The sequence below is a fragment of the Stenella coeruleoalba genome, assembly GCF_951394435.1.
Source record: "Stenella coeruleoalba genome assembly, chromosome: 14".
Classification (NCBI taxonomy): domain Eukaryota; kingdom Metazoa; phylum Chordata; class Mammalia; order Artiodactyla; family Delphinidae; genus Stenella; species Stenella coeruleoalba.
Genome location: NC_137160.1, coordinates 77996038 through 78012945, shown reverse-complemented (window position 1 = coordinate 78012945; position 16908 = coordinate 77996038). Strand labels below are relative to the sequence as shown.

The 16908-nt window shown below is 47.4% G+C and overlaps 1 protein-coding gene across 2 annotated transcripts in view; it reads left to right on the top strand.

The window, feature by feature from the left end:
* Positions 1 to 16908, top strand: part of NOS1 (nitric oxide synthase 1) — a gene marked incomplete at its 5' end in the record, with an annotated part of 86102 nt that overhangs the window by 39179 nt on the left and 30015 nt on the right. For both annotated transcript variants that reach the window (XM_079942495.1, XM_079942494.1), the window contains 7 exons: positions 2238 to 2379; positions 4984 to 5123; positions 7342 to 7516; positions 10647 to 10748; positions 12587 to 12781; positions 13197 to 13282; positions 15590 to 15734. In XM_079942495.1, coding sequence (XP_079798621.1) covers positions 2238 to 2379; positions 4984 to 5123; positions 7342 to 7516; positions 10647 to 10748; positions 12587 to 12781; positions 13197 to 13282; positions 15590 to 15734 — 985 coding nt within the window. The remainder of the gene's footprint in view (positions 1 to 2237; positions 2380 to 4983; positions 5124 to 7341; positions 7517 to 10646; positions 10749 to 12586; positions 12782 to 13196; positions 13283 to 15589; positions 15735 to 16908) is intronic.

Sequence of the window (16908 nt, the reverse complement as noted above, 5' to 3'; positions counted from 1 at the left end):
CACTGAGCTCATCCCCAAAGTGACCTATTGGCATTAAGCATGGGCTTTCTTGGACAAGTCTCTTCCTTGAGAAGGAAATGGTGTTTGCCAGCTGAGCCCACCAATAGGAAAAGACCCTGTAATTTAAGCCCAGGGCCTGCTTGGGAAATTAGTATTCAGATCTTTTTCCTAAAAGACCTCACCCCTCAGAAAACGATAAAGAGCCCTCCTGCATATCCTAACATTAAAGGAGGGCCCCGTCAAGGTCTTGGCCTCAAGGAGTTTATGGGTTATTTTGGTAGTTTTCAAATGGTGCTGTGATGGGGTAATATGGGGCGCGGATCGCCAAAGGGTAGGCAGTGCACCTTTACTTTTTTCAATTCTGTATTGGGGGAGGGGGTCTAAATGAGATATTCTATTGATGAAATGTTTGACTAATTTTTTTTTTTTTTACAAGTTTGAAACTACACATCTGGACACGATGAGAGGCCATAAGAGAATGTATGCCATGTATAGAAACTATCTAAGCATAAAGGAGGAAGGTGGACAAGGGAGATGAAGGGAGGGAGAGAGATGTAATTCAAACAGTACAGGGCAGTGGACTTGCCATTTTGCGACATTATGCTTAGCAGGATTGGGAGATGGGAGGTGTAAACCTGTTCCGTGTCTTCCATTGGGCTCATTCCCACACACAGAGTAAGCATCCCACCCGAGTTTCTAAACACACTTTTTAAATATATATAAACAAACACAAACAGGCTTTATCTGCTGCTCAACCAGAGAAACAGCCGTGTGGTTTAATGCTGGAGGGAAATGCTCACAATTTTACTCAGTCTGTGTTCATCTCCAACATGGCACCTTCGCTAAGAGATGTTTAAGAGCATCTTTGGCTCTATATGACTTCCGCCTTCAGCCTGGGTCCTAGACTCACCCCGAGGTGTGACACACCACTCCCCGCAGCATTAAATGCAATATTGTCTTGTGCAGACAGTATAACCTAAATGCGCTCAAAGGGAGGCCCTGGGAACTAGATAAGACAGGGGATGCTGTGTGGAGAAAGCAAATTTGAATCTGGCCTTGAAATTGGGTACATGACAGCAGAAACAGACTCCAACCAAGGGAGCAGCAGGGCAGGATTCCAGGGGCAGGATGTGAATGGGAGCAGATCTGTGAGCTTTGGGTTGGACCTATGATGTCATCCCCGTGTTGACACAAGCCAGGATGTGGTTTCCATAGCCTAGGATTTGGTCCGTGGATGGAACTGATGGGTCCAGGTAACAGGAGCTCCTGGAAGGAGATAATATCAAACCACTTCGTGAAAAAATTACTCTCCTTTCCATTTGTTCCAATCCTTCTGATGGTACCAAAGAGGATAAGGCATCATTATAACACCTCTCCAAAACGCCGATTTCCCTTTTTTGTTTTTTTTTTTCCTTCGGTACACGGGCCTCTCACTGTTGTGGCCTCTCCCGTTGCGGAGCACAGGCTCCGGACGCGCAGGCTCAGCGGCCATGGCTCACGGGCCCAGCCGCTCCGCGGCATGTGGGATCCTCCCGGACCGGGGCACGAACCCGTGTCCCCTGCATTGGCAAGCGGACTCTCAACCACTGTGCCACCAGAGAAGCCCTGATTTCCCTTTTAACAGAAAGGGAGCAGGGCTCCAGTGAGGTGCCTTCCGTAGGCAACCACATCTTTCTACAATTTAATAACAGTACACGGTCTCACGGTTGCCTGTTTAGGTGGGCAAGGCCAGGGGTGATCTTCAGTTTTCTTTCAAAGTAAAGAAATATGAGTACAAATGGAAGTTGATTTCTTATTCATCGTACGTCTGTAGACTTTGCTGTGGTACAGGGGGTGAGCAAATGGGGCAATAAATAATGATGGTGGTAAAAGAAAGACTAAAACTGGGAATCAGTGGTGAGCTCTTAAAAGGAAACAGGATCTGATGGTTTTTTCCCTGAGGATTACCTGCTGCAAAAGAACTTTCTGGAAAACTGGTGCAAGTCAAGATTGTTTGAAAGTCTCCAGTTAGAGAAGCATTCTCTTTCCTTCAGTGAGCTGACACCAGGCCTCCTATCCTCCACCCTTCCTCACCCAGCGGTCCAGTGGAGAGACAGAGCAAGGTCCCTCCCCTTCCAACAGCTGCACCGTGGGCCCTGAGCCTTATGCACTCATTGGCCTGGGCGACACTTTTTCCAGTATGTCCCCAAGGTGCAAGCCCAGCCCTGGTGCCAAACGTCCCCCTCTCTCCGCCACAGATCTGCCATCACCATATTTCCCCAGAGGACCGACGGCAAGCATGACTTTCGAGTCTGGAACTCCCAGCTCATCCGCTATGCTGGCTACAAGCGGCCTGACGGCTCCATCCTGGGGGATCCAGCCAGCGTGGAGCTCACAGAGGTGCGTGCCCCCACTCCTCCCCCGGCTGGTCTCTCATCCTCCCAAGCTGTCTTTATCCACAGACTTTTCTTAGTTTAATATTCTTGTAGGGAGAGTGGCCGGTGAGGTACCGCTTACTCATCTCCAGAGCTCCTGCTCTGTTTGCCTCTAGTCCTGCTGGTTCTGCTACAGCTGGTCATTTGGTCATTTTCAGGCCATTACCTTGCCCGACCCTCATGATGGGAACTATTGCCCCATTTCACAGATGAGTAGACTGAGTCTCACCAAGGCCAAACACATTATCCAAGGCCACTAAAGGAGCAGAAGAAAAGCTAGAAGTACAGTTCCAATCTCCTGCCTTCCCCTGGGAGGAGAGGAACTGACATGTGGAAGCCATGTCTGGCATCATCTTTTCTGAGTTGGGTAATATGTCAGACTCATACCCTTCATTCATTCATTCATTTCCTTGTACAACATTTCTACCTACCCAACCCCTCTCTGGACAGACTGGACTCTCCAGTATCACCACGGTTGCTGGCAGCCCAAGTCAGTTCATAAAAGCCACTAGGAACACGAATACCACCTTCTCCCCATCCAGGTCTCCTTCCAGGTGGTGATGTGGACAGATAGCACAGGTAAGGCCTGGAAGCTTCTGCCAGCTATGCCCACAGGAGACATAATAGGCAGAGCCCACGCCTGGAATATCTCACACACACAGACCTGGTACCTCCTTTATTTGTCACCCACTCAGCCGCCATTCTGCTTTATCTTCGTTCTTTCCTCAAACCCCCCTCAAACTCCACCCCACGAGGGAGCTGCTTAGGCCAAGGGCTACCGCACACCCTCATGGCTGCTGACTTCATTTGCAAGTGGCTTTTCTTACTAAAATATTATTATCCTGGGGAGGGGACTATAACCAGGGCGACCAGGAGTCAGACCTGTGTCTTCTAGCCTCAGCCAGACTCTCTGCTCCACTTGGCTGACCTCTAACTGTATACTTGGCTGACCTTGTCCTTGTGGCCACCGGAACAGAAACACCATGGCCTCTCCCTCTCCTTCTGTCTTCAGAAACCTCACTGACACAACATGTTCTAAACCCACGCTTCTGTGCTTCCTCTGTCTACTAACTCAGCAGAAAGAGTCACCCCAAACATAACCACAGAATTGTAACTTTCAAAACCCCTCACCCAGTACGGCAGCCACTGGCTGCATGTAGCTAGTGACCACTTGAAATGTGGCGAGTCCAAACTGAGACATGCCCTAAGTGTAAATAACACGGTCTCAGAGACAGAGAACAAAAAAAGAGTGGAAAAGATCTCATTAGTAATTTGTATCTTGATTACCTATTGAAAAATAATATTGTGGATAATATCGGACTAATCTATTTCTATTTGTTAATAAATTAATACATTTATTGTATTAATAAGTATAGTTAATTTTATGTTAAACATCTTTAAATATATTAATTTTAATAATTTATTTAATAATTTATTATTAAACAGTTGGTGTTTAATTAGGTTATATATTATAAATTTTTATATTTTATTGGATTAATAAATGAATTACATATTTAATTTTAATGTCAAATATACTATTAATATATTAATATTATTACTATTAATATATTAATATATGCCATATATATTATATATATGCCATATATAATAATATATTAATACATAATGATATTAATATTTGATACAGTAATGCTTTAGCACAGTATTAATAAATTACTGTTACTATAATTAATTACTATTACTATAATTAATATCGTGCTATAATTCATAATTATTTAATTTTTTTTTTTTTTTTTGCGGTACGCGGGCCTCTCACTGCTGTGGCCTCTCCCGTTGTGGAGCACAGGCTCCGGACGCGCAGGCTCAGCGGCCATGGCTCACGGGCCCAGCCGCTCCACGGCACGTGGGATCTTCCCGGATCGGGGCACGAACCCATGTCCCCTGCATCAGCAGGCGGACTCTCAACCACTGCGCCACCAGGGAAGCCCCATAATTATTTAATTTAATTAAATATTATTGAAATTAAAACTTTTGTAAATGATATATTACTTAAATTATTTTCACTGGGTTTTGCTCTGGGTTTGTTTTTTTTTTAATTTTTAAAATGTGGCTGCTAGAAAATTTTAAATTACTATGTGGCTCGCTTTATATTTCGATAGGATAGCTGCTCTAACAGATGCATTTTATGTGGTCATTCTGAGACATCTGCCCTCATCAAATCTGGTAGATTTTCTTCATGTCTTAGGCACCGGATGCAAACACTTCCGGAGCAAGTGCGTAGGCGTGCCCAGCCCTGTGCGAGGGCACCACAGATGCACGAGTCAGTTCAGCCCTTGCTCCCGGAGTTCCCAGTTGGCAGGGAAGACCTGGAAAACATAACCAAGTGAGGGGCTGGAGGACACGTTTGCTTTCTGTCCCGTGGGACCACAGACAGTTATACTAGTTACGTGATGATGGCAGGGAGAGCTTCATAAAGAAGGTGGCCGTGACCCAGAGCCTCCAGGGGGCTGCTGGCAGGCTTGCACTGGCACCTCTGCCCCTCCCCCCATTGCTATTGTGTCTGGAGGGTCTGGGGCATGGTGGCCTGACCTGGCGGGTCTGGTTGCAGATCTGCATCCAGCAGGGCTGGAAACCCCCAAGGAGCCGCTTCGATGTCCTGCCACTCCTGCTCCAGGCCAACGGCAATGACCCTGAGCTCTTCCAGATTCCTCCAGAGCTGGTGCTGGAAGTGCCCATCAGGCACCCCAAGTAAGAGGGACTGGCATGGGGTGGGTGAGGGTGGTTGGATTTACCCAGTGCCCCTCTCTACCCAACCCTGCACCCCCGGCTCTCTCTGCAGCCCAGACAGAGGCTGAAAGGGGGTCTTGGTTCCTACCCTCATCACGGGCCAGGGCAAGGTGGGCTCCCTCAACATCAATAATTCCTCCTTCACCAGCCTAGGGACCACCATCTTTTCTGAATCAAAATCTCCCTCCTTATAAGTCAGATAGAGAAAGACAAATACTGTATGATATCACTTATATGCAGACTCTAAAAAATACAACAAACTAGTGAATATAACAAAAAAGAAGCAGACTCACAGGTATAGAGAATAAACTAGTGGTTTCCAGAGGGGAGAGGGGCAATATAGGGGTAGGGGATTAAGAGGTACAAACTATTATGTATAAAATAAATAAACCTCAAGGAGATATAGTAAAACATAGGGAAGATAACCAGTATTTTATAATAACTATAAATGGAGTATAACCTTTAAAAATTGTGAATCACTATATTGTACACCTGTAACTTATATAATATTGTACATCAACTATACTTCAATTAAAAAAAAAAAATCACCCTCCTTACCCCACTCCTAAGCCATCAACCTGGACCTGCCCTTTTTCCAACCCTAAGGGCTGAAAGAGCAGAAGCCCCTCCTGTGTCGTTGTGGGCACAAATTTTAAATAGAGGGAGCCATTTAAAACTCTATGTGACCTGACGCAGCTCAAGGTCAAAAGCAATTTGGGGCCAGGATGGGGCTGTGAGGGCTGTGGCCAGCAACACAAATAGAATTTACACTTTTCGAGAGTAAAGAAACTCCACAGTAAGACCCTGGCCTCAGGGGCAAAATTGATGGGGGAAGCACCAAAAAAAAAAAAAAAAATCAATCATCAAGATAAATAGTATTTTAATGTAATATTTTTTAAAATAAAAATTAACTTTTTAAATCTATCAAAACTTTAAACAAAGACCAGGTTAGGGCTGAAATTAGGGGGAAACAAGTGAGGCGAGTTAGGGCAAGGTGGGAGCTTGTCTTTATTTAAAGTTTTTATTTTTGTGGGGTTTTTTTTGCGATATGCGGGCCTCTCACTGCTGTGGCCTCTTCCGTTGCGGAGCACAGGCTATGGACGCACAGGCTCAGCAGCCATGGCTCACGGGCCAGCCGCTCCGCGGCATGTGAGATCTTCCCGGACCGGGGCACGAACCCGTGTCCCTTGCATTGGCAAGCGGACTCCCAACCACTGCGCCACCAGGGAAGCCCTATTTAAAGTTTTGATACTTTGTTTGTCATGGATTTTTTTTGCATTAATTTTGATTTTTTTAAAAAAACATTGAATTAATTTGGAATATTGTGTAAATAAATTAATAATATTGATATTGATCCCTGGGTTTGTTGGTGCCTCCTTAAATTTTGCACCCAAGGCTAGTGCCTTACTTGCCTCACCCTAGTCCAGGCCCTAGAAAGGGAGCAAGTGTCCTGAGGCTCCTGACACTGCCCAATATCTGGAAACTTACCCAGTCTCCCTGGTGAAACTTGGCCTTCATTCATTCATTCACTCATTCGATACTATTCATTATTCCCAGTCTGGGCCAGGCATTGTGCTGGGTTTTGTAGGTGACTTGGTCCCTGCCTCCATGGTGCTTTCAGTCTCAAGGAGGAGATCAGTTACCCAAATAACCACTTAATTCCAATAAAGTGCTGCAAAATAAATTTTATGGTACCTAGAGGCATAAAGCTTCCTGACCCAACCCAGATCAGGCATAAGGGAAGGCTTCCCAGAGTCAATAGCATTTTAGCTGAGAATGGAAAGGTAGGTAAGAGCTGAACAGGCACAGAAGGAAAATAGAAGGAAGGAACTGCCGTGCAAAGGTCCTGAGGTCAGAAGGAACTCAGCAATGCTCACTTTCTCCTGGATTCACCTTCAGGGTGGGTTTAGGAGATAAACAGCAGCCCAAGGCAATGGTTTCCAGACCTGGATGTCCATCCAAATCACCTGGGAAACATGTTACAGTGCATATTCTCAGGCCCCAGCTGTGGAAGCTGTGATCCTACAGGTCTCACATGAGCCCAGGAATTAGATTCTGGTATAGTAAGTCCCAGTCACTCACTGGCATTTCAGCATCCCCAGACTAAGGATATCCCGCCTGTGTGTCTTCCCATGAGGCTCCTGCCCCATGGTGAGCTGGGCTGTGTTGCTCTCTGCAGGTTGGAGTGGTTCAAGGACCTTGGGCTGAAGTGGTACGGCCTCCCCGCTGTGTCAAACATGCTCCTGGAGATCGGCGGCCTGGAGTTCAGCGCCTGTCCCTTCAGCGGCTGGTACATGGGCACAGAGATTGGCGTCCGCGACTACTGTGACAGCTCCCGATACAACATCCTGGAGGTGAAGTCCCTTCTTGGTCGTCATGATGCAGAAGCAGAAGGCAAAGGAGATGGGCTCAGCTGTCCTGTCCCACAACTGAGCTTTGGGGCTTGGAAACTAGAAGAGGTTAAAACAGAATCTGCAATTCTGGGGATGCCCCCTGGCCTTTCTGAAGCCTTCCGTGGCATTAAGAGTATGTGTATTACAAAAAAAACAAAAAAAGAGAAGAGTACGTGTACTATGTGCTCGGCAGCACTCCAAGCACTTTGCGTGTATTAGGTGCTCATTTAATCCTTACCACAACATCCAGGTGTGATAATTCCCCTTTCACAGATGAGGAAACTGAGGCCTTTGGGAGGGTTAAAATGAGGACGAGCTCAAGATCATACAGCTAGGGAGTGGCAGAGCTGGGATGTGAACCCAGTCTGGCTTTTTTTTCTTCCCCCCCCCCACCCCGCCGGCAGTCTGGCTTTATGATCGGAGTTCATACGCATTCCACTGCACTGCCTGTCAGTGTCAAGCCTTGTTAGAAGGTTTTGAGAACGACCCATGAACATGGGACATTTTTGGTCTCTTTTCTTAAAAAACAAGGCTTGACAGTGATTCCCCACCATGTACATTTCTGGGTGGAGGTTCTGATTCTCTCCAGGGCTGAGTCATCCTGATCTACAAAAGAGTGCTGAGGCGGACTGCTCCCTGGAGCTCCACTTTGGTGAAAGCGTCAGGATTGCTGTGGTTTTGTCAGCAAATGTTGTCTGGAACCACAGTCTGCTGTGATTGGCCTTGTTTCAAAAGAGGACACTGAGAAACAGAAGTTAAATGCTGAGCCTACGTCACACAATAAATAAAGCACAGGGCAAAATTCGAACTCGGAAACAAGCATTAGGTTTATACTGTTAAAATCCATGGGTGTTCACCTGGGTGGACCTTAAGGGCATTATGCTAAGTGAGATAAATCAGACAGAGAAAGACAAATACTACGTGATCTCACGTATATGTGGAATCTAAAAAAAGCCAAACTCCCCAAAACAGAGAGTAGAGTGGTGATTACCAGGGGCTGGGGAGGCGGGGCAGGAGAACTGGGGGAGATGTTGTGGAAGTGTACAAACCTGCAACTAGCAGATAAATAATTCCTGGAGATTTAATGCACAGTATAGTGATTATGCTCAACAGTGATACTGTTATAAATTTCAGAGTTGCTAAGAGACTAGATCTTAATTGTTCTCACCACAAAAAAAGAAATGATAATTATGCGATTGGATGAAGGTGTTAACTAACCCGACAGCGGTAATCATATTGCAATATATAAATGTATCAAACCAATATCTCTCACACCTGAAATACACATAATGTTAGATGTCAATTTTATCTCAATTTTTAAAAATTCCATGGGTGCTGGCCTGGAAAACAGAACCAGGGGTCCTCAGCCTCGCCACACACTGGAATTACCTAGGGAGTTTTATTATGCTGGGGTCCCACTTCCCAGAATTTGGATGAAAGTGCTCCAGGGTGGAGCCCAGGCACCAGTAATTTTCAAAGCTCCCCAGAAGATTCTACTGGGAAGCCACTGATTTATACAAACTCCTGGCAGGAAAGGAAAAAACATTTCCAGGCAATTTCCAGAAATGTGGCTCAAGTAATATTTGGGAATTTTTAAAGTCATATATATATATTTTTGCACTTTCTTGCAACTAATTTCTATTCTTTTAACCAAAATAATGCTGTAGAAGTAACAATAGCAGCATGACTGGCTGTACACACTCTCTTCTTTTATAAAATAACTCAAGTTTTATATGTATTTGTGTAAAGCAGTGAATTTCTTACTCTCTGTGTTTGTATCATCGCTAAAAGACCCCAAACAGACCCTAACACCTCAGCCTCAAAAGAGTAAATTAATGTTTGCTTTCGTGATCCCTGCTTACATTTCAGTTGCAAAGAGTAGTCACTGGGTAACTTAAATGAGACACGCTCCCACCCCAGCCTTCCAGTTCTAACTGCCATTATGTACAAATGTTGACATCTGGGGCTGGGAAGCGATTTACCCAAACTTGAGAAATTGTCACATTCTAACCCCATAATGAGACCTAGGTTCCCACAAGTGACTAGAATTGACAGAGGAAGTGAGAAGCCAGGCTCTAATTAATGGATGTGCTATTGGGTCTTCCCTACTCCTGACATCAGCTTATCTGGAGCTGTAACCTAAATGTCAGGAGTTTTTTCTCCAAGTAGTTTTGCCAAAGGAATCTTCTGGCTGGGGAGCCGCTCCCAGGTCTTGGGCGTTAGGCATCTCCCTGGGCTCCAGCCCCGAGGCCAACTGGCTCTGTGGCCTGTGAGCAAGTCTCTGCAGCTCTCTGAGCCTCAGTTTCCTCATCTGTCAAGTGGAGTAGGCAGGCATCCCCATGAACTCAAAATACCCATGATCTAGATTCCAGGCAGTAACCACTCTGGAGGTGGAACAGGATGGGTGGAGAGCTTTTCCTACTAGAAAGCAGCTCATGTCACTCCCAGACCCACATCTCTCCTTAAAGTCCCCCAAAGACCCTCCTCATCATATTTGGAATAAAATCCTCACTCCTTAGCACATCTAGCGTAACCAGTCCTGCATCTCTCTCTCACCAACTCCCCCTGGCTCCCTACCCTCCAAATACACTGACCTTCTTTCTGTACCTCAGCGCAAGCCTGATCCCACCCCAGGGTCTTTGCATATGCTGTTCTCTCTGCATAGAACATTCCCTCCCAAGATTTACGAATGTCTTGCTCCTTCTCATCATTTGGGACTCACCTGTATGCCACCTCTGCAGTGGTCCTTCCCTGACTATCCTGGTTCAATTCATCCTGCCCCCATATCCCTCTTTATCCCATTTCCTCACCTTATTTTCTTCCTAGGAATTAGCACTCATCACAATATTAACTATTTCTCTCCCCCACTAGAAGGTAAGCTCAATAATAAAAGGGCCAGCCAAGTCCCTCTAGTCTCTTGATGTTACCAGTGGGTCCTCAATAAAAAAAAAAAATTTGAGTAAGTGAATTAGTCTGCATATGAGTTGATGAATTAATTAAGAATTTCATTGGTGACACTAGCCCTGTCCCTCTTTAGTCTGAAATCCAGAGGTGCCCCAGCCTATGAGTCTGTGTTTCCTTCCCCTTTCAGGAAGTGGCCAAGAAGATGAACTTGGACATGAGGAAGACATCCTCCCTGTGGAAGGACCAGGCGCTGGTGGAGATCAACATCGCAGTGCTGTACAGCTTCCAGGTAGCGCCAGGGCACACCTCCTGGCTGCCAAGCCTCAAAGGGGAACTAAAACGTTTCAGAGTCTCGGGGCAGAAGGTCAAGAGCTCAGCTTCCAGGAACCATCCTTGCAGGGATCTGCCTACCAGTGAGGTGTACTTCCCATCATGCATGCCTTTCTCCCCATGATGCATCTTGGGTGGGGACCATTTGAGAAAGAGGCAAAAAGATAGGGGTTTTGTGACTTGTTGCTTATGATTTCTTTTTTTATTTTTTATTTTTTTTTCGCGGTATGCGGGCCTCTCACTGTTGTGGCCTCTCCCATTGCGGAGCACAGGCTCCGGATGTGCAGGCTCAGCGGCCATGGCTCACGGGCCCAGCCGCTCCGCGGCACGCGGGATCCTCCCAGACCGGGGCACGAACCCATGTCCCCTGCATCGGCAGGCGGACTCTCAACCACTGCGCCACCAGAGAGGCCCTGCTTATGATTTTTTAGAATTGAAATGACAAACATCTGGGACTTCCCTGGTGGTCCAGTGGTTAAGACCCCACACTTCCACCGCAGGGGGCATGGGTTCCATCCCTGGTAGGGAAACTAAAATCCTGCAGGACGCGTGGCGTGGCCAAAAAAAAAAAAAAAAAGAAATGGCAAGCGTCATCTGTGTCTTGCCACTTCTTAGGCATATTCAGCCTTTCACCCAACAGAAACAGATACTCATCATCAGCATCAGAAGCATAGGTGCCCCAATGCATGTGGCTCCGTGATAAATGCTATTACATACAGTGTGATAGCTTTAAAAATTATCGGCTAAACCATGACACTTTTGAGAGCAAATGGGGGGCACCACTAATCATTGTAACAGTACAAAGACATAATCTGGGATTCTCCTGGGCAAACCAGGAGGCCCACAGAATAGAGGTCGCTCTCTGCAGCAGAGACCAGCTCTGTCCTCTGAGGGTGATGGTTTGGGAAGCTAGACCCTCATAGACATACATGGGAGGCCTCCACAGGCAGTAGAATGAACATATCAAATCATGTATAGACATGAATATAAACCATAGGTCCCCATGTCAGGAATAGGGAGACTGGGCATACTGGGGAATGTATATCCCAGGGAAGAGACCAGTTGAGATGGGATGAGGGAGAAGGAGGCCCCCTCCCTTCCCTCTCTACCTTGGAGGCGTGAAGTTTTAGGAATTGTTGAAAATGAAGGAGGGCTTTGGTGGACTGGTACGAAGATTGGCGAGCCAGAGGCAGCAGAGGTGTGAGTGAGATGAATGATTGGAAAAGAAAAGTGCAGGAAAGGGACAGAGTTTTGTGGGCAGAAAGGGAAGACACTGCCTGGGCAAGGTGAGAATCCAAGCCAGCCGACTACAACGGGCCCTGCAGCTGGGTTACGCGGACATTCAGTCCACCCAGCTCTGCTGTGATTGACTTGTTTTCATTTTAATAAACTCATCCTTATTACTTAAAATTGTTTATTTTAAGAGGATTTTGTGTCACCATCATAAATGGAGAGCCAGTACCATTTGCCATAAATAGAAGAGAATTGTAAATTTAAATAAATATATAAACAAATACACACAGGGAAACAACACAAAGTTGTTGGATTCTAGTTGCCTGAGCGTCCTCTCTCATTAAAAAAAAAAAAAAAAGAGAGAAGGAGGAAGGACAGAGGAAGATTGGCAAGAGAGGTGTTTCTCCCGGGTCTAATCAGGATTGAAAGAACAATGCAGAGAATCACTTGCCTAGAATCATCTCCAGGACCAGCCTTTGGGAAACACTGCTCTATGGGCAGGGGAGTCCCAAAATACCCCAGCTGCTCTTTCCTCCTGACTCCTTGTCCCCTCTCCTCCCACAGAGTGACAAAGTGACCATCGTTGACCACCACTCTGCCACCGAGTCCTTCATTAAGCACATGGAGAATGAATACCACTGCCGGGGAGGCTGCCCCGCTGACTGGGTGTGGATCGTGCCCCCCATGTCTGGCAGCATCACCCCCGTCTTCCACCAAGAGATGCTCAACTACCGACTCACCCCCTCCTTCGAATACCAGGTCCTGCCCCTCCCCACCTCTTTCGTGCTAAGTCTTCAATACCCGGTGTGTGTGTTATGATCAGAGCACGTCTCAACTCAGACTTGCATTTCGGATGCTCAAGTGTGGCCCCCATGTTGACCAGCACAGCTCAAGCTGAAAGACGAATGGAGATGAAATGAGTAGTCCGGGGTCACGAGGAGAGGGTTTGAGAGGGATTCTGAGGGATGAGCGGGAAGGTCTAGCCGGACAGTGCAGGGAGGCTGGACCAGCCACTCTGTGCCAGGACCCCTGGGGTCACCACTGACAGAATCGTTCCCTTCAAGGGCTAAGGGTTGGACGTAGCTGGACAGCCACAAGCCCCCAGGGAGCCCTGAGCAACTCCCAAGAGGAGCCAGGGTCCCTCACTGCAGTGACCATAGTCCTCTCTTCCCAGCCTGACCCTTGGAACACCCACATCTGGAAAGGTACCAACGGGACCCCCACAAAGCGGCGAGCCATTGGCTTCAAGAAGCTGGCAGAGTAAGTCTCCTAAAGTAGGTGGGGATGGGGGATGGATGTGCCCCCGCATTCAGAGAGCCCCAGAAAAGAAGGCTGGAAACATGCTTGCACCCCTGCCCTCTTGTGTGAAATGATTTCTCCATTTTCTCCAACCCCCTCGTGCCTCCTTTGCCTCCGAGTCTGGGACGCAAACATCACCATGACTCTTCTCTTTCCCAACCTCACTTTCCTCCCCCCACTTTCCTAAATTCTTGTCCTGGAGACACAGTTGTGTTGATAAACCAGCTCTCCAATTAGTAAAGTTGGCCATAATAATGATAATAGATTTGTAACCTTTGCCACTTTCCGTGGTGTAAATACTCCCACTGTGGCCAATTTCAAGGTCTCAACAGGAAGTCACTGAAGCCAGAGTCGGGAGGAGCTAGGACAAGCTGGCTCCAGCCCACCGCTGCCTAGAGAGGCCTCTCGCCCAGGGCTGGGTCTCATTTCACTCGCTCATTCACTCATTCAGCCAACAAACGGATACTAAGTGCCTACTCGGTGCCCGGCACTGTGCTGGGCTCCAGAGATGCCATGATGAGCCAGATAATGTGGTCCCGCCCTCATGAAGCTCACAGCTACCACCAAGGAACGATTCATGGGGCCATAAAATAGACGTCAGCCAGTTTGGGAGGTCAAAAGGGGCTTCCCGCAGGAGATGACAATTGAGCTGAAGAATGAAACGAATAAGACTTCACTGAGAAAAGGAGGGAGGGAAGCGGGTTAGGGACCAAGGCTTTTGAAGAGTAATTGTCCTGAAGAACTCGTGGTCAGCCAGGGGACCGGCTGACAAGTGGGGTGGGGTTCACAGATGGTTTAATGGGGATGCCAGCTTTCTGTCTACAGATAGAGAACTCCCTGATCCACTCAGCAGAGACCCTCTATTTGGAGCTCACTTTTTGGCAGAGGGGCTAGTATGCACCGAGCTACTTAGTCACTTTCCTCAGCCCCTTGGGTCCAGCTCTCAACAGGTGACTGGTAGATCTTGCAGGGACTGAAACCTGGATCCTGGCTCCACTAATATGGTCCACAGGATCTCTCCCTTCTCCCCTCCCTCCCCTTTCTTCTTCCACCTAACTTTATCTGCGGCCAGGCGAGAATGCATCAGCAGCCATTCTTTCCCTAACAAGAGCATCACAAATTCTCAGGAACAGCAGCCTTTGGCTTCAGTTCAGTTCAAACTGTTTCTGAGGGAGGGAAAAATCTAAAGAATTAATTGCGCTGTTAAGTTCGGGGTAGAAACAATGGGAGTTAATTATAGATGCTTTTTTACAATCCGATCATTCAAAGGGAACCCTCCAGGCACCTTTTATTCTCTTCTGTTTCTCCCCCTTTAGCTCCGCAGTGTGGGTGGTTTCCCTGATTCTAAAAAATGATGAATTTACCACCGATAATCCCCAGGTGGGGGTAACTAGCAATTTGTCTACTCAGAGATTCCTAGTTAGAACAGGGATGCTTGCTCGGAAGGTGAACCCAGGCATTCATAGATGGGAAGGAAGAAACACTGGTTCTGAATTCTCCATTTAACTAGAAAGAGCCTCGACTTGACATTTAAACTCCCCAGGGCTTTGGTGGTAGCAGTATGTTTAAAATCCATTCCTTCTTTTGATAGATACATATTTAGTGCCTGGTGAGTTTCAGCCTCTGCAAGACCCTGGATGTGCATGGCTGCTTCAACCAGACTTGGTCCTTCCTTTGTGGATTTATGAACCTCTAAAATCCCTTCTAGCTCAATACCTGCTGATTTATTAGTGATTCGTTCTCTCTCTCTTTCTCTCTCTCTCTCTCTCTCCCCACCCTCTCCCCCTCTCTCCCTCTCTCTCTCTCTCTCTCTCTCTCTCACACACACACACACACACACGCACGCACACATGCACACACACACGAACGTAAGCCCCATGACAGCCATTTCTCTGTGTTTCCATTCCTATAACAATACCTGGCACATAGCTAGGCACTCAACAAACACTTGATGAATGAACAAATGAGTGAAGGAATGACTCATCATCTTTTGGGGCAATGCTTGGCAAACCAAGGTTCTCAAGACCGGGATCAATTAATCAAGTAACAAACTAATAAAACTAACCATGTTAGCTCATGACCAGTTGGTCTGGAGTGACTTAAGAAAGGGATCAATATGGCACCTAAACTTGCACTTTGAGTATCCCTGAAGGCATCAAAGATTAGGAGAGAAAGTTCATGGATCATGGTTCTTGCCCAAAAGTCCCAGTGTGGCATCCTCCCTCCTTTCTGCATTTCCCATTTTCCTCTCCATCCTCTCCCCTCCAGAGCCGTCAAGTTCTCAGCCAAGCTGATGGGACAAGCCATGGCCAAGAGGGTCAAAGCTACCATCCTGTACGCCACAGAGACGGGCAAATCGCAGGCTTATGCCAAAACCCTGTGTGAGATCTTCAAACATGCCTTTGACGCCAAGGTGGGTAGGGGGCAGTGCCAGCTCTCTGACCCTTCATGGTAAAGTTGGGAAGGGGAGAGAAGGAATTCAGCAAAGAAGAATCCTTTGAGAATGGGTGATAGCACATCTGAAGATGCCCATCAATTCACTCGCGCATATTTGCATATATTTCAGCGGACTCTGATGCTCCTCTCCCTGGGAACCCTCCAGGAGTCCGGGAATTATAACCCCCATCCCAAGAGCAAAATACTAGAAAGTTTATGAAAGACAATTCTGGAGTCAGTTTGGGAAGCTCTGCCTTTAATACAATTCAGTGGGTTTCTTTGCTGCAGGAATTCTCAGAGCCTTTAATCTGCACGTACGTGTTATCATTCCCAGAAGAGGAGAGAAGAGAATATAAATGTTTCCCAAAGATCTTTGCTTATGGATCACTTACTTTTTCTTTTTTTTTTTTTTTTGCGGTACGTGGGGCTCTCACCGCTGTGGCCTCTCCCGTCGCGGAGCACACGCTCCGGATGCGCAGGCTCAGCAGCCATGGCCCATGGACCCCGCCGCTCCACGGCATGCGGGATCCTCCCGGACCGGGGCACGAACCCGCGTCCCCTGCATCAGCAGGCGGACTCCCAACCACTGCGCCACCAGGGAAGCCCGGATCACTTACTTTTAAAGAGCATCTCAGGAGACTAGCCTTCCCTAGAACCTACTTTGAGAAATGTTGCTCAAGTAATGCTAAGATATAGGGCAAAACAATCTTTCCCTGAGGCGGGGATCTCAGACCTGTTTGGCCCAGGTCCTCCACACTGCTGTACGGAGGATTAGAAAGGAAGCGGAGCAGACAATTGGTCAAATCCAGCTGGGTCGTTCCCAGCCTAAATGTGATCAAGAAGATTCCAGCATCCTTTGGTTGTAAGAAGCCCAGGAGTCTTAATCAAGATCTGTATTTACGGGGGCTTCCCTGGTGGTGCAGTGGTTGAGAGTCCGCCTGCCGATGCAGGGGACGTGGGTTCGTGCCCCGGTCCGGGAGGATTCCACATGCCGCGGAGCTGCCGGGCCCGTGAGCCGTGGCCGCTGAACCTGCGCGTCCGGAGCCTGTGCTCTGCAACGGGAGAGGCCACAACAGTGAGAGGCCCGCGTACCATTGCCCCAGACTCTCTGTAGTCCTTCAGGCCACAGGTGACCACAGAAAGGTCCCACA